Below are 21,506 nucleotides of genomic sequence, written 5' to 3'. Positions count from 1 at the left end.
TTCACCTTCACCAGATAGAGGTTGTCCGCTCATACATTACCCTTCATGTTCAGGACATCCTCAAAAATCACTTCACAGTGAAACGTGTTATCACTGCCACGCTCTTACCGATAGGGCTGCAGTGTGGAGGGAAATTACCATGATTTTTGTTGAGTGAAATTTTGGAAAAAATTGCGGGAGTTGTGTGGTCTTGCATCCTAGTCCTTTTTTAATGAGCATAAACTGGTTTGAATGTACTTGCTGTGTCTTGATCCATCATGGTTTATAATTGTTGTTTTGTTTATTCGGCAGGCGTCAGGGTACTGTAAATCATTGTCGCATCAGATCAAAACAGGAAAGAGGTCAGACAAAATACTACTTAATTGACACAATTTCCTTTGACACATTGTACAGTCTAATTACATACTACCAATCCAACCAACTGAGAAGCCCCGAGTTTTGTATGTGTTTAACAGAACCAGTGCCTCAGCCAAATAAGCATGAAGGAAAAGAGTAAGTGTTCTTTCTTTATGTTAATAATTTGATAAAACAGTATTCCTTATTAAAGGAAAACTGTAAAAATATTCAGATATTATTTGCAATGTCAGTGAATGAAAAGCAAGCCATATCCTATACTATGCTTCACATATATGTATATGTCATGACTATCAGCATTCGATGCAGTCAAATTATAAACCTCAGAAAAAACTATCCAGTTTTTGTTTTTTTTTTTTTTTTGCCTAAAACTAAAAAGACAAAACATGCACCCCATATTTGGAACACTTATAAAAGATAAATATTTGGGCTGTCACCAATAAAAAATTATAAATAAAATATATATGTATTGGATTTGGAAATTTTTCATGTATTTAAAAGTATACTTTAATTTTTGACCTTTAGTGCTTGTTTGAAAATAGGTCTGTGGAAAAAAAAGAAAACATTTATAATTCTTGTTCTAATGATATCTACATTTGTCCTTAGTCTTAAACAGTAAACTATTTTCTAAATAACAGACAATTAATATTATTAGTGTGGTTGAAATTGATTCGTTCTTTCAAAGTTTGTTGTATGGCCACAAAGTCAAACCACTTCTGTTTAAAAAGTAAAGACGTGACATCTAAAATAAAATAGACAATTATAGCTTGCTTGACAGGAAAGCAATTTGTGTTATCTTTTTATTTATGTTATAATTTGCTAGTTTTAATTTGAGATTTTTTTTCCCACCCTACTCCAGATGGTTTCACGCAAACATGACAAGAATTCAGGCTGAAGAAATGTTGAAGAAAATATATTACGATGGTGCATTTTTGGTACGACCGAGTGAAAAGGAATCCAACACAAGTTGTTTTGCAATATCTTTTAGGTATTATTTTCCTTTTAATTTCTTCTTTAAATGTGATTATGTTTGAGGAAGTATATTATATAAAATTGTATAAAAAATTAACATTGAATATTTATGAGTTGTAAAAGTGCAAAGAATATAATACATTTAACTGAATCACTTATTGTTAAAAGGAGTTGATCGAATTTCGATCAAAATACCTTTCATATGGTTTTATATTGTTTGAAGATGGACACATATTGATTTGTGTTAAAAGCAACCATCATTGTTTCTGTTAAGGGAGGGAGGGGGTAAGTCAATTCTGGGTTTGTTAAAAGATCATGAGTCAGCTAAAATTCTGCTATAAAGGTGTACATAGAGTTATTTCCACCCTGTTTATCGCGGAATCGATGAGGTCCCGGCAGTACCAGTGAGGTAAATGGTAGTATCTGCAGAAATAAGTTTTCGAGATATTCGAAGAAATGTGTGGTGGATTCAATACTAACCATGGGTGCAAGACCTTCCGTCTCAGGACGGATTTCCATCTTGGACAAAATTTCCGAGACAGAGGTCGGGACAGAAAGAAATTCCATGACTTTCTTTCAGTTTTTACTTAAAAAAGAAAAATTAAGTTTGAAAACATGCTTTAATATATTATTGGACCCTTCCATAACCACGAATTTACATCAACATTCTCTCCGTTTTCCGTCATGAGCTTGTTTTGTTTGCAACGTGCTTTTGAAGGAGTGGCTTTTGGGCTCTCGCCGTTTGACTTTTTTTAGGTTTAGCTCTGTTCTTTCCAACTCACTGCATTACCGACCAAGAAGTTGCTCGCTATTCTCCCTGATTTTTCGAAATAATCGGCTCTAATTGAAAATTTAGCCTTTTTGCAGGCTATTTTCGATCATCCTTTCATTTTTTTTTCATTTGCGTTTTTTTTTTTTTGCAAACATTACACGCATAAATGAAAATTATGTACGCTCTTAAGAGTTGAATCTGAATCACCGATTGAGAGTGATTGCTGACAAGATGAAATGTTTTCGCCACAGCAAGGGCGTCCACATACCAGGTGAAACAGAAACTATCTGGCATTTTGAAGATATTAGTGAAAATGGCAATTTTGAAAATAATGGAGGGGAAATTTCAAGCTCGTTGGAAACACTGATGGGCAACCGTTACTGCATTTTTGACAAAGACTTGAGGAATCACTAAATTCCAATGTCATTGAATCTAACACTCGCTAGAATGGAAATGTGGGAGAGGGGGGGGGGGAGAGAGAGAAGGAAAGGAGAAAAACAACGGCAGCACGAGTTTGCGAAAAAATGCTGCTCTTGCAAAGAGGGTAATCAGTTCGCAAATTAACCCACGATACTGAGGTCTTAAAATGTTATATCTTGGACACTCTAAGAGGGTGGGGGAGGGGTTACTCAAGGGTTCCAGTATAAAATATCGAAAAACTGAATTGAAAACCATTTTTGAAGCTAGGAGTGGTTCGATTATTTCTCCTTTGCAAATCTTAAAAATTTAAAAGTTAAAAAGTTTTAGGCTGTCTTTAATGATGCAAAAGTGGGGAGGGGGAGGTTTTAAAAAAAAAATCGAAAACTGGAGTCTTAAAAACGCTAATTTAGGCAATCTTTGGTGATTTATGAGAGATGGTTTTGGAGTTCTAACATTAAAATGTTTTGTAGCTGATGTATTAAAAACTGTTTGAGGCTTTACTAAAATGACTTGAGTGAAAGGGCATTTGGGACCCTTTCCCGAAAAGTGTTTGTAATTGAAATCTTAAAACTTTTAGGCTGTCTTTGGCAATGTCAAGAGGGAGGAAGGGGCACTCTTTAGGCGAAATTCCGAAACTGGAGTCTTAAAAGCGCAATTTTAGACCGTCTTGGGGTTCAGGTTTCCCCTTTCCCCAAAAAATATTCAAAGCTGAAGTATTCAGAACTCAGCTTTAGTGATCTTTGGAAGAATTAAGAAGACGGAATTCGAAGGCTTTCTCTCAGTAAGTTGTAGAATTTAAATTCTTAAATCTTCGGTGATGAAAAGGGGGAAACTGCAAATTTAGTGAACTTAGGGGAAGGAGTTCGGGTGGGGTGGGGGAGGTTTCGCTCCCCGAAAATTTCTCCATGTTGAAGTATTGAAAATGCCGTTTTGGCTATTTTTGAGTGAGTAAAGACTTTGGGAATTTGGGGGTCTTTCTCGAAGCATTTTCGAAATTGAAGTCTTAAAATTTCGGGTTGCCTTTGGCAATGTGTGGAGAGGAGTTGCTCTCTCAATAGAAAAATAAATCTTAAACAAAAACTTACACTGCGTTTAGTAAACACAATGAGGGGGGGGGGGGGTATTCCTCACCCCAGTCCGAAATATTTCCGTTTCTGAAATTTTAAGAGCTTTGTTTTGGGCTATCTTTGGATGACTTAAGGGGAAGGGTGTAGGAAGATTCTTTAAAAAAGTCTCCAAAATTAAAGTAGGAAAACTTTTAGGCGGTCATAAGTCATGTTTATAGGTAAGAGGGGTACAATTCCTACAAAACAATTTAGAAACTGAAGCCTTAAAAATTGGAATTTAGGACATTTGTGGTGAACTCAGAGGAAGGGTATCGGGAGTTCTCTTGGGAAAATGTTTTCATGCTGAAATATTTTAAAGCGCCACTTTAGACTATATTTGAGTGCCTTAAGAGGGATGTGATTCGGGAACCCTGCCTGGGTTTAGGATTCAGTTCCCCTATTTCTTTTTTTAATTAATGAATATTGGAAAGGGTACCTTGTTTAAAAAATATATCTACTTCACTGAAGCGATTTTTTTATTGCTAATTTCACCACCTGCTATCTTATAAAAGAATTCTTTTTCAAATGAAGACTGTGGGGGGGAATGGTGCCAGTTCATTACCATTAGTCAGTCATACCCTTCCCCCACCTTTCTTCTTTTCTGGTTTGTTGGGTAGACTTTCCGATCAGAACTGATTTATGTAGCAAAAGTGAAAATCTTATGTCCTAAGCGATTTTATTGCTACAATAAAAATGTTTACGTTGGTAAAAAAACTAATGGTGGGGTGCTGCAACGCTTTTAACCCTAACATTATCCAACATCGTCTAAAATTGCGTTTTTAGAACTTCAATTCCGACATATTGCCGAAGGAGGGTTCCCAAACTCAATCCCTTCAATAGTGCATTCAAAAAGCTTATAAACGTTATGAAAGATGGAGTACAATTTCGTTTTTGAAGCTTCAATTTCGGGGAGAGCCTAGAGCGCCCCCCCCCCCCCTCTTTCTCTAATATTTTTGAAGGTCGCCCAATATTATGATTTTGGGACTATCGTTTGAAATAATTGATGTAAGAGTCCCTGAACCCCTCCTTTCCCAGAACTTTACCAAAATGGCCTACCATAGCGTTTTTTGAACTTCAACTTGAAAAAAAATTCTGGGGGAGAGCCCCAGACACCCCTCTTATTGCTGGATTTTAGATTTTTTGGAATTATGATGTCAAAATGCTTAAATATTACAATTAGAGGCTTAAAATTTAAATCAAACACAGAGTCCAAAACTGGCATTGTTAAAATCTACAACATTTATACACATAAAGTTTTCCTTAAACTCGCATGCGGGGGGAGGGGGGCTGAAAATATTTTCTGTCTTGAGCACATCACCAAACTTGCACCCATGATACTAACAATAAAAAATTTTGGAATTAGAAGCTTTTTTAGGCTTTTTTTTCAGCAGAAACCAAATTAGCCGGCTTCTACAATAAAGTAACTTACAATAGATGACAAAAAATGCAATAAAATGAAAAACGTACATTTACTGCCTTTTACCTGCACACAGCAGTGTTATCTTGCACAGTTACTATCTTACAGTATTATCTTGCACAATACACTTATTACTTAAACGTTCTTTCAATGGCTCAATAATTTAAGGGTGACCCCAAAACTTGTTTTTATTAGTTTAAAATTGGAAAAGAAAAAATATATATACATATCAAATAGGAAAATTTTGATAGCTTTTGAAAATTTGTATTTAATACTTGAATGTCATGCTTTTTCTATCTCTCCTGATGTTTTTTATTTATTTTGATGCATTTATTTATTTTAGAGCCGAAAATAAAATTAAACATTGTCGCATCAAGTTAGAAGGACGTTTATACACAATAGGCACAGCACAATTTGAGAGCTTAGTGGAGTTAGTTAACTACTATGAAAAAAATACTTTATACAGAAAAGTAAAGCTTAAGTATCCTGTCAATGAAGAAGTTGTTCGAAGGATAGGTGGTGTAAGTATTTCATTTTTACCTGTCTATCTTTCTTTAATTAAATGTTACTTTGGTCCTCACTGCAAGAGAAAAAAAAATGATGTAGTCCTCTTGTTATGTTCTCATACGCCTATGAATTGTAGATTTTTTAAAAATAACTTCAGATCTTCCTCTTTTCTAATTTCCATTGAAATCTGAAAATAGAAATCTTTTGCAATTGCCAGATTTCTTTCACTGTGTTCGATATGGAAATGGCTGTGTTACTTTCAAAGTAATTGTCAAAAACCAATGGATAAAATGACATTTTTATGGTGTAAAAACACCTGAAATCAAACAAAATAATTTTTCTAACCATTATAAAACAGTTGGAACACTATTTCAACACAGAAGTTCCTTGATCATTTGCCCAAGCTGCTGCAGTTTATGTTGGGCTAAAAGTTTCACCAATAACAAGAGTTTTAGATTAGATGATTACCTAAAAAGATGCAGATGTGACAGAAAAAGTTACTGAGCATTAATGGTGTTTTGAACAAATATGAAATCATATTCGATGAAGAAACTATGTTCAGAGAATGAGGAAAGAACCTCTTAAAAACCGGTATCTGATTGATATATATAATGTGTAAATTATTTCCAGAGACAAAATGATGTGTCACAGCTAAAAGTAATGACTGTTTTCAATGATCACTTAAAACTCAATAAAAACAGAAAAATTCAAAAACAGAATTCAATAAAAACAGAAAAACAAAATTAATGTTTTAAAACAGCTATCACCCGAATGTTGTTTAAACTTGCAATAAAAAATGAGTAGCACTGAATGCATAAAATTTTGCTAGTAGTTCTTTTTAAATAAAAAATAAATGAAAAAATGAAAATAAAAAAAAAGAAAGATAACAGTAAGTTATTTTCATGCTGATTATGTTTTTTAATATTATGTTAAGTTTCTTAGAAAAATTCATTGAAGTAAAAAGAGTAAAAGGGAAAAAAAATCTCTATTACTTGCAAACTGTTTGATTCCAAGCACTGAGGATTAGAGGGAGTTAATTACTCATAGTAAGCTCTGTTTGACCCCCCCCCCCTCCTCTCATCTTCCTCTTTAAGAGGGAAAATTCCATCTAAAGAAATTCCATCTGAAGATAGGCAACAATTTTCTAGGACCACTTTTGACTATAAACCTGTTATCTCATAGTTCTATGTATGTACATGGTACCATTTTTCAGAGTTTTGAGACCTAAGACAGAGTTTTTCCCCATGTGAATATTAAAAGATGGTTTTATTATACTCAAATGTCTTAATTAAAACCCAAATTTAATAATTTTGCATCATTAATTAAAAATATTAAAATATTTGTATTTTATTCTTCTAATTCCATTGTATAGTTTCATTTTCTCTGTCCCTTCTCCCTCTATTTTTGAATTTATTAGACATGATAACAATGGTGAAGCCCCTTATTTAGATGAAAGAATGTTTCAGTGCTTGTTAACTACATATTGAAATTTCTTTCTCATATTTTGTGTCAATATCATTACCATTATCTTAGTATGAATTATTGGGTTGTTCGGGAAGTAATTTAGTTTTTTTTTTACTGTGAAACTAAAAGACAATTTTCGTATAATAAATAAATATTTTATTAAATTAGGTATTGGCCACTCTGGTCCAACATTTTTTACCCAACTGTGCATGTGTGACGTAAAGGAGGGTATGTTAGGAAAAACTAATTAAAATTTTTAGTGGACCTCAGAAATGTATCATGGTTGAGTCAAATTAGGAAGCATGTTTAAGTAAATCATTAATATTTATTAGTTCGATAAAAAGTACAGCATGTTAACAAACATTTTTAAAGCTTCTAAGTAAAATTCGTATAGAATCCTAACGCCAGCAATAAAACCAAAAAATATTGCAGGAACTCTAACATAATTGAAAAACATTTATACCACTGGTGCTCCATAAAAATCCATCTTGATAAACAGTCCTGAAGTCTTGTTCTAATTGGAAACCGGTAATTTGTGGCACAAATCAGGAATGGAACACAAAAAGCCGACCGGCCAAGCTATACAAGAACTATACAAGACAAATCAGCGTGGAAGGAGAGAGAGATCGATGAACGGATGTCCACCACTTAAGTACAGCTTCACTAACGTTCCATTCAATTTGCATTCGATGAAATTCTTGAAAAAAACTCCAGAAAAATTATTGACAACAGTTAAATTCGTTGAAACAGTTTCTTTGATGAAATCTTTTTTTTCACTGAGTTTAACAGATAACCGCAAAGTTTGTTTAATTTTTTCACCAGTTTGTTAGAGTAAATGAAAGTTCTTGATTACAGCATTTTTTAGTGTAGCGTAAAGGCATAGAGAACCCCCTCACATAAAAATAAATAAGTATAATTAATATTATTTCCTTAGCACCGGAAAGTCAAGAAAAATTAATAAAAATTTCTAATATTTTGACAGGTAATGTGTTTATTAGTCTAGGTATGTATATTTGTTCCTATGTGGCATTGTAGAGGCTAAACACCTTGGCCAATTTTGGTGATTCTTACGTTAATCGATTTGTCTTAACCTTGGGAGTGCCACTAAACACATACAATAGTCAAAATTCACCATATCAACAACCAGGTGCCATTTTGTCAGTTCGGAATTGTGGTGCACTCAACCTGCGTGCGACAAATGCAGGTAGCTTTCGCTGCCTGAATTTTCTGTGTACTAAGTCTACTAATTGGGACCTCAGTGGCCAATTGGTCTAAGCGATTGCTTCTCACACTTGAGGCGGTGGGTTCCATTCCCACCCTCGCTCCGGATGTACTTTCCCCTCTTTCTGATATAAATTCTTTCATGTGTTGTTTGTATATATTCTGTACTGTAATAAAAAATATATCATGTGTAAGGGAGGCAAGACACTCAGATTGTAGTCCTCATCAAAATAAATCTGTGCAATATGCTTCAGGGGATGCGCGTTTTCGCGACGTGTACTTCCTTTACAGACTTTTTTAGTTTTGCGAAAAAGATTTGACTGACGACGTTTCCGATTTTGCGTCATCATGAGTTATACAGGCTGTTTATAAGCTGTGCTGTGGTTGACTTAAGTTCGCGTATACTTGCTGAAGATCAATCACATGTAGCTTTAAACCAAGTTAGGTCCCTAGAGGAACTAATTATCAGTAGTTTCGACCACCGCAAGTTACTTAATAAACCTCATGATACAAACTCTCTCAATGAGTTGACAAGATTGGAAATGTACTGTCTTGTAATCATAATAACTAAAGCAATGAAAATTAACTAGAAAGTGTAAAATAAAAAGTTATTAAATAAAAACAAAAAACCCGACTGCATAAAAACCAAAAAACTAAAGAGAAAAATGTATAAGTCCAGTAGTTTAGAATGTTATTAAGTACTACTGAATAACTGCACCATTGAAATAGTTTTATAATCATACATAGATAAGACAAATCATAAATTCAAAAGCAGAAAGAAGGATCAACAGTCGTGGCCCATTCACATTTTACGGAGTTCCTTAATTCAGAAAGAATAGGCCCGGCTGTTGATACTTCTATTCTGTTTTCAAATGTATGATATGTCTTATCTGTGTACGATATACATTTTTCTTTTTAGTTTTTTTTTTCGGTTTTTACACAGTCGGGTTTTGTGTTGCCATCTTTCTGGTAACGGCATGATTTCACACTCATAAAATGTTTGGTCTTTGCTGTCAAAAAACGATCCAGGTGAGTTTTGACTTCTTCATTTGAAGTAACAGTTTTACCGTCCAAAAATTTTGCAGTTATCAGAACAAATAATAATCTGAAGGCGCCTGATATGGAGAATGTGGTGGGTGTGGCAATGTATTCCATTCAAGCTGTAAAAACTTTTGCCGAGTGACCAAACTTGTATGTGGCCTCCCATTATTTTTGCGGAACATTACTCATTTTCTGTAGATTAATTATGGCCTTTTCTGTTGAAGTGCATCCTTCAGGTTGTCCAGCTGATGACAGTTAACTTTCGAATTAATTGTTATGTTATCTGGTGAAAGCTCAAAAAAAGATTCCTTTAAAATCCCATGAACAGATAGCATCACCTTTTTTTGATAGATATTGGCTTTTAAAATGCTTTGAGCCAGTTCATCTTTTTTGCTGCTCGATCTTTTGCATTTGACATTGTTGTATACAAGTCATTTTTTGTCCCCAGTAATGTTACGCTTTGAAAATGGATCATTTTCCTGACGTTTGAGAAGCCAATCACAGACATTAACACGACGACACAAATTGCTCTCCTTGAGAACATGAAGAACCTATATATCGAGCTTCGAGGTTAAACCTCAGACCTTTAAGTGGTTATAAACAGTTGAATTCAATAAATTTAATCCCTCACCGATTTTACATTTTATTATTTGCTGGTTTGCATCAACTAATGCCTTTATTGTGTCTATCAGCTTCAACAGGCCCGACCTTCCAGAACATGGTGCATTTTCAACATCAAAATTGCCGGATCGAAATTTGACAAACCAGTTCTGGCACTGGCATACTGTCAACGCATCTTCTCCATACACATGAGTTATTTCTTTCTGACTTGAACAGCAAATTTATCTTTTCTATAGTAAAAAAGTAAATTATGACAAAAATACTGCTTATTGCTCTCCATATTTAAAAGAGTACCAACCAAAAACTACTGTGTAGATTCAGTTGAACTTCTTCACACACAAGCCTTGCGATATCAGCTCTTGAATGATATAATGATTATGCAGTTTAAGTGTGAAGTTGGGTTTGAAAAAATGCAGTTAAACCCTCTGTCGTGAAAAAACTAAACTACTTTCCGAACAACCCAATAATTGCTTATTAGTTCAATTATTGTAATATTGGTATTAGTAAGTTGCCATTCTGCTTGAAATTTGATAACTTTTTTAAACATGATTTGTTTTGCTGTGTTTATTTTAAGTATATCTAAGAAACATATTTGTTGCATTTATGTATAAAGCAAAATATTTTGACTTTCAGAATTTGGTGATTGAGTATCTAATCATTTTGTGTGTGCTTTAATAAGTTATATTTTCTTTTCAATAGGCACCAGAATATTCTCCTGTTTATGGTGCTCCAGGAATGTATATGGATCCAAACTGTTTTAAATCAAGGGTCTGTGATTGATTTATCTGTCAGCATGCTCATGCTCCCCTCCCCCTTTTTTTGCTTGTTTTGTTAACATTTTACTAAAATAAATGTTTTTTCCTTATTTTTTATCATGGCAATTTTCTATTGCATATTGACATTTTGCGTTTTTAAGTTCTATATTATGTATATTTATTTAGTTATTATTTTTTTACTCTGCTGAAAATCATCGTAATCTTTGCTCACTTTTTAGTTATGATATGCTACATTCATATTAATCTATGAAAGCAAGCATTTAAATTTTTTTCAGTTGTGTTATCCGGCATGAATTCAAATGTTGTTCTGCTTGACATTTGCTTCCCCCCCCCTTAATGTATGTTTTCAGCTGCTATTGTTATTATCTGTTGGGCTATTTTTGTATACACTAATGATAATCCATTTTTTCTTTCTTCATTTTAATTGTATATGATATTTTAGTTTTAATGAAATACAAAGTTAACATTTGGTTGTCTATATCTTTTTATGGAGCAATTCCTACTTAAATGATACTAAGAATAAATTTAGAAAACAGTGATTTGGTTGTCTTAAGATCTGTCTCTTGTTTGTGACTAACTTTCGATGTCTGAGTCCCAAAATGATCTCAGTTTTAATCTAACATGTCAAGTTTTAAGCTACATATAGATCAAAACCTTGACTTTATGCTATTAACATAACAATTTTCCTAACATAGGATGTTTTAAAATATTTTTAATTAATGGTACTTATAGTAAGGTGCAAAACAGAAAACTATTTCTTGATGATTGGTGTTGTATCAAGTGATTCAATTTAGAAAGTTATATCCATAAAATTATATCAAATCTAGATTTCGATTCACAATCAATGTTTTGTATTCTCTCCAACTCTCTCATGAACAGATAATGCAGTCAAGTTCTTTGCGGCACAGAGATTGGTCATGAACAAATAGTCTGTTAAACTGCAAATACTGTATGAGAAAATGAAAATTGTTGCGTAAAAGTGCTTATGGTGTAACTTTCTACTGAAGTAGATTTCTTCCAGATTTTTTTTTTTTTAAAGCACGAAAAACATTGTTGGTAATTACTTAATGTGTAAATACTTTGAGATCTCTTCATGGGTCTATTTTTCTTTTGATTTTCATCTTAATCTCTCAAATTAAATATAAAAGTTAGTTGATTAGTTATTTATGTTTGAAGTTCTACAGCAGGTGTTTGGATTGCGTGAAACAAAAAATGAATTAATTTCACTGAATTGGACTTTCCCGTTTCTTAAATGACATTCATCTGGTCACTTTGGTAGTCCTTTTTCTAGTAGATGGAAAATAATGAGTCGATTGTTGACTAATCATTGTATTATTCATGAATTATGCCTTACAATATTTTTGCGGCTTATATTACACTAGCTAGTAAGAACTTGGAAACTGGCTCGATTCTGTATTTTGTACTGTAACTTCAGACAATTTTATTTGTTTATTTATTATTTTTTTTTTCCAAATTCCGTCTGCAAGAAAAGTTTAATTTTATTCTCTATCAATCTGTTCATTGTCTTTCACGTATTCTCCAGTAAAAGAGAGTTTATCTTTACAGACTGAAAGCGTAAAGAGAAGCATTTTCATTTAAATTTCATCAGTACAAGACGAGGTTTTTTTTTTTTTTTGTGAAAGAAAGATTTAAATGTATTTAGTATTTTCTTCTACTTACTAAATTTGTAATTAACCTATTGAAATATGTTTTAGATCACAGTGAAGGCTCTGTTTGACTACCGTGAACAACGCATTGATGAATTATCCTTCCCGAAACATGCTATTATTACTAATGTTAGTAAAGAAAATGGTGGCTGGTGGAAAGGTGATTATGGTGGTAAAAAACAGCATTGGTTTCCTTCCAATTATGTTGAAGAAATCGAACCAGCAGAAAATAGTGATGAAAATGTATGTATTTTATAAAAATACATTTTCTTACTTTTTTTGTGCATTGATGAATGGTTTATTTTTTTTAATGTCTCAAAACTAGCTGCAAAAGTATTGTATAGCATCATGTATGGTTAAATCTCTGAAGTGTTGATGAATAGGAACCAAAAAATATTTTCATTATAACCAGGCTGCTTCATGAAAAGTTAGAGTAACATTTAGCAAGTGATTGATATTTTCAAATGCTTTCGATTTGAGGCTAAATTTCTAATTTTGACAAAATCTACTCTTTGCATAAAGATACAGTCATTTCGGGCAACTTTGAGCCATATCGGTTACCTTTGCTCCATTTCAAATTTTCCAGCATATTTGACTTATTAAAAAAAAAAACTAAGAGACCCTGCTGTCCACTCTCTCAACAAGGTTATGAAAAAGGTCTTCAACTCTTTATTTTCCAAAAAAGAAAAAGATTGGCAATGTTGTACCTATGCCTCCTTAATAATAAATACAGTTGAATCTTGATAACTCGAATATTCCTTTATCTCAAAGTTTTCATCAAGTCCCTAACTCTTGAGACTGTTGTGGAAACTTCCCATAACTTGAATGTTTTAGCCTCTCCCTTGGGACTTTGCGTTATTGAGAGTTGACTGTAGCTATCACTTATCACATTAACCTTAAAAAAAATGAACTGCCCACATATTATAATAATTATGAGAACAACGCCACCCAACTATGGCTAGGGATCCAAAAAATTCAAATTAAATTATTAATTGGTTAATTTCTAAATTAATTTTTTAAAATTATCCAATAGTTAATTTCTGTGCCATTAATTTTAAAGAACTCCTATAGATAGCAGTGATCTCTGAACAATTTTGAGTTCTTTTTTGCTGTACGTTGAAATTGAGAAAGCAATTGGCGTTTAGTATTACAGGGGCGTTGGTTGTACACAGGTAATTGCATTACTCGATAATTTTTAAGTCTCTGTTCAAAAGCTATTTTTGAAAATTTTCTTCCTACATTGTATATCTTTTCAATACCATAGATTTTTAAAATATTGTGTTGCTGTGAAGTACGTAGGGAGAGTTTTTTTTTTACTTTAAAAAATCTGTTTTCGGCTTTTATGTGCACTATTTTTATTAAAATACATTCAAACCTTGATATCTCAAGTCTCCTGATCTCGAAACCCTTGATATCTGGAAAAAAAAAAATTCTCCAGCATTTTTTATAAAAACCCCTATGTATTTCCCATAGTTATCTCGAAATTTATTTTTCGAAACCCTTGATATCTCAAAATTTTTGCACAGATGCAAGCTTTTAATTATCGTTTTTTTTTTGGCAATTTTTCTTGTGTTCCAGGGACAATTGTTTAACTTTTTTGATCCATTTTCTTGGAAATTTTGTGAATGGGGGATTGGGGCGAGATACTAGGGGAGTGTTGGTATGAGGGGGGGTGCTGTGTTTTCCCCAGAGTTTAGAATTTTTGAATCTTTGTGCATTTCTCTCGAACATGTTTTCCACTTTGAGGAAAGGGGGTTGATTTTTTGTCCATCAGTTTTCAGGCAAAAACGGAAAAATGCGTTCCTTATTTTCATCATTCTGCTTTTTAAAATCCTACAAAATGGCTGCTGAGAACTTTTTTAATGTGAGGTTACTGGTTGAAGGTGAAATTAGAATTTTTAAATTTTTAGGTGAAAAAACCAAGTTGAAATTGTTGTTCATTTCAAAATCTCATCCTGTGCACTTTCGACAATTATGTTATTTCAAATCTAGTAAAATATTGAAGACTACTTTATTGAGCGTAATTCAAAGTAGTCCCATAGTACATATATAAATGCATATAGTGTACATGTATGTAATTGTGAGAGTTACTAGTGTAATTTTTTTTAAACCTTCATAACTCAAAAACTTGATATCTCGAATTTTTTTCCCGTCCCAAGAAATTCGAGATATTGAGGTTGTACTGTTGCTTATTTTGCATCTCATTTCTCCTATGTCTCAAGAGGACAATAAGTGATGGGATAGCTTTGAAACAGGCTAATTATTCATTTTAAATGGATATTATGATTTTTAATTCTTAATTTTGAAACCCAAAATGCTATACTTTTGGCGTTTTTCTTCCATTTTATACCAAGAAGTTCAATAAAACCATAGTACCAACAAGTTCTATCAAAATACTAGGGGAGTAGTTTGAATTACTGAAATTACAGCTCAAAGTTACTCTGAATAACTGACCATTATAGCGGTTTTAGAGTTTCTTATTATTTGTATTATTCATTAATTTCATACATTGTTATTTTTAAATACTTCATTAAAGTATTGTATAATCAAAAAAAGTATTGAATATTTTTTTGTACTTAATACAAAGTTTACTACTTTTGTAGTGGAAACCTTGCATTTTATAGCAGTTCTGTTGGCGCCTCAAATAAAAATTGTTTGGAAAAGTGCTTAAATAATTAGATTTTATATGAATATGTGAATAAACTCTATTGGAGTTATATTGCATTGTTCATGGTGTTTTATTCTCAGTGTTGCTTTTAAAATAAGCTGCCTACTATACTTTTCACGCTTGAAGAAACATCTAAATGTCTTCTTCTGTATATTAAGTTTTAAAATGCATTTTACAGCTTTCTTTAAATCATTTGTGGTATTTTTGAATCTTGTATCACTTAGGTTTTTAACTTATGTTCGTTTTATCTGAGTCTTGTTTTTTTTTTAAAACACATTCTGTATATTCTTGGTAAATATTTTTAAAGCAACTGTCCTTCAATTTTTTTTTTATTTTGCAGTCTGCTGAAGCTATGCCTTTAGGTAACTTACAGAAAGGCAGCATAGATATTGTCAACTGTACTGTAGGTAAGTTCAATGCAAATATGGCAGAAAATTTAAACATAGTCACTCTGATACAAGTTCAATAAATTTCATTCTTCATAAAGGCAGAGTTCTGCTTTTATGGTTTTAAATAGCACATGGCGTTCCATTATAGTTCAGTAGCTTCTTTCAGTTACTAAATAAGATACAGTGAAATTTGTTACAACAATACCAATACAACAAAATATAAGTTTTTGCAATAGCAATTTTCAGTTCTAACTTGCTTCTCATTGGATTGCATGAGTTCCGTAACATTAAATAAAATTAGCAGTCCCTTGAAATTCAATGTTCCGGGATTTCACTGTAATTAAATGAAATAGAGGTAATAATAGTCCAAGGCTCTCCAATGGAAGGTCACGGGGAATCAGTGTGACCTCCAAAAAATTCCTAATCCAGCAAACTTTGAGCATTCGGCAAATTTGGATACAATATTGCAATTTTTCAAAAACTACATATAATGATTTTCAAAGTCTCTTCTCATTAGATGAGGTAGATATGTGTGCAAACGTGTATTTTATCATCTGGTAATAGTTGGTATTTCATTTGGTAAACTGAGAACTATCCCCCTTTTAAAAATTTAAGTTAGGGGTGCCCCTGATGATATTATTCTTGAAACAAAAATCAATTAAATATTCTAATTTAATCTTTTCAACTAATTTATTCCATGCTGTAAATTATGTGCCTGAATTTGAATAACTCTTGAAATTCAAAGCCTGTACTCCCAAGCTGTGTGGATGTTCAGCATTCTGCATCGGAATCGAGTTTAATTTTACAGTTTAAGGAAGTTGTAGCATTATGGAATAGGCAGATTTTTCAAGCAAAATTGGGTTCAAGATAAACATATTAACTTAAAAGCTGTAGAAATTAATAATAATTTGTTATGTGTTTTTTTGGCAGATATTTTAGCCTCCACATCCTTTCAAGAGAGGTTTTTCGTGTTCAGGATAGTGTCTCCTCGCCAGCAAACTCCTATTGAAATTGCTGCTGGTAGTCGTGATGAAATGACTGAATGGGTTCAAAGGATTCGAGAGACTGCACAGTCTGCAAATGATATGGTGAGTTTTCCCCCCTTTTCATTTCAATTTCATTAGTATTTGTATGTGACATTTTTAATGAGTCTTTACATTGTGCTTAGCTTTTTATGTATTTTTGCTATTAATTCTCTTTTCAGGCTGTTGAATAGAAGTTTTTCTCTTAAATTGCTTTCATAATTTAACTTGTTTATTTCCTAGACATAAACAAGTTACAAAAAAAAAGTTTTTTTTTTTCTTGTGAACTTGGAATTTTGCTCCTAGTCTTGCATTTCTTTTGAAACATATTTTTGCATTCTTCTTTGTTTTGCATTATTTCTCTTAATTCTACTCCAGGGCTTGCATGGGTCAATAAAAGTATTAAAGATGCTTTATTTTACTTGACAAAAATTAAGTACTCTTAGAAGTGCTTTATTTGGGTGTGTAGTGCTTATAAATTCTTATTTTTTACAGTGCAACAATATGCGATAGGTACTAATAAAATTTTTTTGATTCTGTACTTTATAGCTGAAACTACTTTCCTTTACCATAGTAATCATACCAAGTTATTGGGAGGTGGGAAGGGAGGAAATGAACATACACACAATTTTCCTTCTTATAATCCCTTAGTTTAAAGTTTTTGTTTTTAAGTATTTATAGAAATAACTGAAATTTAATTTCTTAAAATGTAACTTGTTTTTATTTTTAGACGTTTTTTTTTTTTTTTTTTTTTTTTTGAGTAATCACAAATTGCTTATTATCTTCACTTGATTGTACTTGATGTTCTTTTGACTTTTCACGTTATCATGACACTGAGCATAAGTTTATCTCCTTGTCTTCAGTATTTATTAATATTGACTAATTTTTGTCATCATGATTACAAACTGGCTGTAGTTTGCATAAATTAATTTTTTGTTCAATGCTTAACGTAAGCAGATCTTACATGAAAAACAAGTTTTTTTGTGTAAAATCAATTTAAATAGTAAAACTTCAAAATTTCCAGATTACTAATTCCCATCATTTAAGACTGATAAAAAATAAAAATACTTTTTCAGTATGCTCTGTAAATATAATCTTTATGATAAATGTACGAATATAAAATGCCCATAAGAACCATATCTTTATCACCACATCCAAATTGCTTTTTTTCTTTTTCTATGGATATGCATCATATTACCTAGTTAGGTGCAAATGGAATCATTTCCATTCGATTCCATTTGTTAAAACAGGGGTCTGGCCAGAGGATATTTGGGTCCGTTAACGGACCCTTCACAAAAATCCGATCAACCAAAACGGACCTTTCACAAAATCCCGATCAAACAAAATGGACCTTTCACAAAATCCCGATCAAACATTACGGACCCTTCACAAAATTCTGATAAACAAGATCGGATCTGTCACAAATTGTATATTGAAAGAGCAAATCTGAAAGCAAAATAACGCATATTTCTGTGTATAAACCGCATATTTCTGTTTATAAACAGATAATTTTTGGAACCTTTTTTTTAAGTCAAATTAGAGGGATCAGCTTATACAAAATCGGCTAATTTTGAAGAAAAAAAAAAGAAAGAAAAATCGGCACTCTTGTGATGCTCCTGCAAGCGATAAATAATTGCTACTGCCAAATAAATATAATGGTTGTTTGTTTTATCACATCTAATTAGCAGCGGTGTTGTTGTAAACTTTTCTGAAAAGGCATTGGTAAGCACTTTTCTCCGCTCATGATTTAATAAACAATAATAATATATATCTGCGAAATGAACTTAGAACTGCAAAGGGATAGTACGGGTGAGAAAAAATATGCTCGCTTCAGATAGGGTTACCAACTTCAAAACTATCACCACTTAGCGTCTGGCGTTGAACCTTTATAATGAGATTAGAAAATATTCTCATCATTTTGTCGGCTTGTCAATATTTGCGTTTTTACGGTGCGGTGCGATGTTTAATTGTTATTTTGGGAGAAAATTATGAGTTTTGATTTTTCGATGCTAGCAAGGATGATTAACTTGAAGTAAACTCTTTTAATTACTGTTTTTTTTTTCTTTAGATGTCTACATTTTGAAAAATGCAATCTTTTAACATCCGATATGAGAATCATATTTTGTTCTTTTTTTCAAGCTCACTTCGCTTTATTAGGATTCAAATAAATGAAAAGTCTCTTTATTTCTGTTAGAACTCTCATTTCAAGTTTTTAAAGCAAAATTCCATTTTCTGTTATGAGTCAAAAATTAAAATGCTGAATAGATGGTTTATTTTATTATTATTTTGGGGGGGGGGGGGTCAACTGTGTTCACAGATATTAATGATATGTTATCATAGGACTCTAAAATGCAATTTTAAAATAATTTTATCAAAAATATTTCTTTTACAAGCCGTTCTTATACTTTTGATGCCTTCACTTTGAGAATTGCGATCTCTTTGCATCCGCTATGGGAATCCGATTTTTCGAATTTTTGATGATTATTACGCTTTGTTAAGAGGTAAACAATTGAAATATCTTTTTATTTTTGTTAAAATCACGGAATTTATAAGTTAGAAACGAAATTTCGTGCTTTTTAAGAGTGTCTTGGGTCAAAAAGTTGAATGCTGAACCCTATTCTGAGTTTTGTTTTATTTATTTACATTTTTGTTACAATTATTTTAAATACTGTACAGAAATATATCTAGTATAATTTAACGTAATGCAGAATGGTAGATAAATATTGATACTTGAAAGAGCGATGCCCCCCCCCCCCCCGCCAAATATCAGAAAAAAAAATCCAGAATGATTTTCTCGTCATAGAAGAAGAAAACACTCAACTTTAAGTTTAATTGATGCAGTTTGTGCCATCTCTAAATTCTAAAATTTCGTTTTAACAAAAAAATGTTTTTATTTTTTATTTTTTACAAAATTAATTCATTTTTCACAAAATTATTTGATTTTTCACAAAAAACGGACCCTGTGAAAAATCCTGGACAGACCCCTGTAAAACAAAAAACCCAACAACTAATGTCCTATTGCAATTTGCGATTGCCGCCAAAAACAAAATTTGAATTCAAGACATAATTCAAATGAATGCCTGGGGCTAGATGCTGGATTTTTTCTTATTATGCTTATTTATTTTTAAATTTTTTTACAGGTAAGTGAAGTGAAGATAATGAGCAGTTGTGTGTGTGTGTTTCATTTTCTAAAAATAACATGAACTTTGACAATAGTTTGTTAAATTTGAATCGCAGAGGATTGCGAAATAGCAGTTAGGCGATCAAAACTGGTGGTTTAAAACCTTAGTTTAGGACCGATAAATAGCTTTTATTTGACAAAGCAAGACTTGTATTTTCATGTGAGGTATCTTTATTTTGCTTTTATGATAAGAAACAAAACTACATGAAAACTAGAAAAAGGGGAAATGGTATGAGAAACAAAAGCTAATACTAAATTAAAAAAAAAAAAAACCTTGACCCCGCAGGGCACACTTCATATTAATATAAATTTCACGGAGCAGGGCTCATACAAAATTTAAATATACAGTAAAACCCCTCTAATGCGGACACTAATGGGACAAATTTTTTGTCCGCAGTAGAGGATTGTCTGCAGGACAGTTGTTCAATAATGTTATTTGCCTTGGAATTGGGGAATCAAAAATTGCCCGCATAAGAGGGGCGTCCGCATTTGAAGGGTGTTCTTTAGGAGGGGTTTTACTGTATTTCATTTTTTTTTAAACAAATGTGGAAAAACATGGAAAAGGAAAGATAATCACAACTACTACGTTTTGCTTCAACTGGTATCAACATTTTAGACGCATGAGGAAGTTTTCACTGTTGAATTTGCTAAGAGTATTGATTCAATTTTTAATTAATATCAGCAAATAATTTACATCCCACTAAGATCAGACCACGCTTAACAGTATCCTTGACAATTTTCAAATGTTTTGACATCCTGTTCATTACCCTTAAGTGATAGGTTCAGCACTGATGAATAAGGGCTTTCAATCAAATCATTTTGCAAACAACAAGCCACATAAATTAATTTCTCGGTTCCCATGTGGAAGTTTGAGACACCTACTAAGAAAACTGTCTATCAAGTCACCTTTCCAAAAAAAAAAAAGATCAACAAACCCTTCTCTTTTTTGCCTTAAGGATTAAAAGGGAAATTTCTATTCATAATATACAACTACTTCTGGAAAAAATAAACTTATGAATCACTTCTAGTTTTCTTCAAAAGCATACAGCAAGAAAGGAAAAGAAAAAAAAATTTCAAATTCATCTCTGTTGATGATTTTTTTTTTTTTTGTTTTTGTTTTACGATTCTTCTTTTTTTATTCAAATTTTTCTTTTTTAAATCTTGTGGAGGACTTATTATTTTTGCATATTCAGTCGAATTTGCATGTAATTTTGCTTTATCCTGAAAAGTTTAGCCACCGAGTGAGTGGCAACAGCAAAAACATTTATTTATAAGCGAGTCGCTTATTTGCTAGATTCTGTCTCCTACTTGCATACCTGCTGGTGGCAGGATGTACGATGTCTATGTTTTTAAATTGTAAATAAAAAAATTTTATTTTATACTCAAGTGTTCTTCATAAGTTCTCATGTTCGCGGCCAATCGACCTCGCGACAATCTCATTTGTATTATCAGCATGGAAATAACTCATCAAGATCTTATCTGAATTCATTCTAATATGTATTATTGTGATTTCAGTTAGTTTGACAGAAGAATGTGTACGCTGCTTCATTTTTCTTGTGTCAAAATGAGTACAAACATTACTACTATTCTGTAATGTGGTTCGTTTTATCTTGTTACAAAATACAAACTATTCAACTGTTGTCACTGCAGAAATATTTATCTGTGAGAGTCCTGCACAACGCTCCTTAAAGTTTGAATGTCTTTCACTAACGTGATCTGTGTCCAGTAACAGAAAAGCAGACATTCTCTGGGAATTCAAAGACCTTTATGATGCAACGAAAACACTTGAGACAAAATTTACGAGCTGACACTCAAGCAGTCCCTTCATGCCCAGTCTATTTATTTTCAAACATTTGTTGAATTTTTTGAAAGTCCGAGTTTCTTAGTGTAATGTTCTTTTGTGCTTTC

General features: G+C 32.3%; 1 protein-coding gene across 1 annotated transcript in view; it reads left to right on the top strand.

Annotated features, from left to right (window-relative positions):
* Positions 1-21,506, top strand: part of LOC129230397 (1-phosphatidylinositol 4,5-bisphosphate phosphodiesterase gamma-1-like) — a 112,739-nt gene that overhangs the window by 77,939 nt on the left and 13,294 nt on the right. Inside the window, 8 exon segments of the mRNA XM_054864795.1 lie at positions 292-492; positions 1,214-1,342; positions 5,385-5,562; positions 10,595-10,663; positions 12,387-12,581; positions 15,347-15,413; positions 16,326-16,483; positions 16,546-16,555. Of these exon segments, the coding sequence (XP_054720770.1) occupies positions 292-492; positions 1,214-1,342; positions 5,385-5,562; positions 10,595-10,663; positions 12,387-12,581; positions 15,347-15,413; positions 16,326-16,483; positions 16,546-16,555 (1,007 nt within the window).

The sequence above is a fragment of the Uloborus diversus genome, chromosome 9, assembly GCF_026930045.1.
Source record: "Uloborus diversus isolate 005 chromosome 9, Udiv.v.3.1, whole genome shotgun sequence".
Lineage (NCBI taxonomy): Eukaryota > Metazoa > Arthropoda > Arachnida > Araneae > Uloboridae > Uloborus > Uloborus diversus.
The sequence above is the reverse complement of the archived record's forward strand: the minus strand, read 5'-3'. Positions and strand labels throughout refer to the sequence as shown.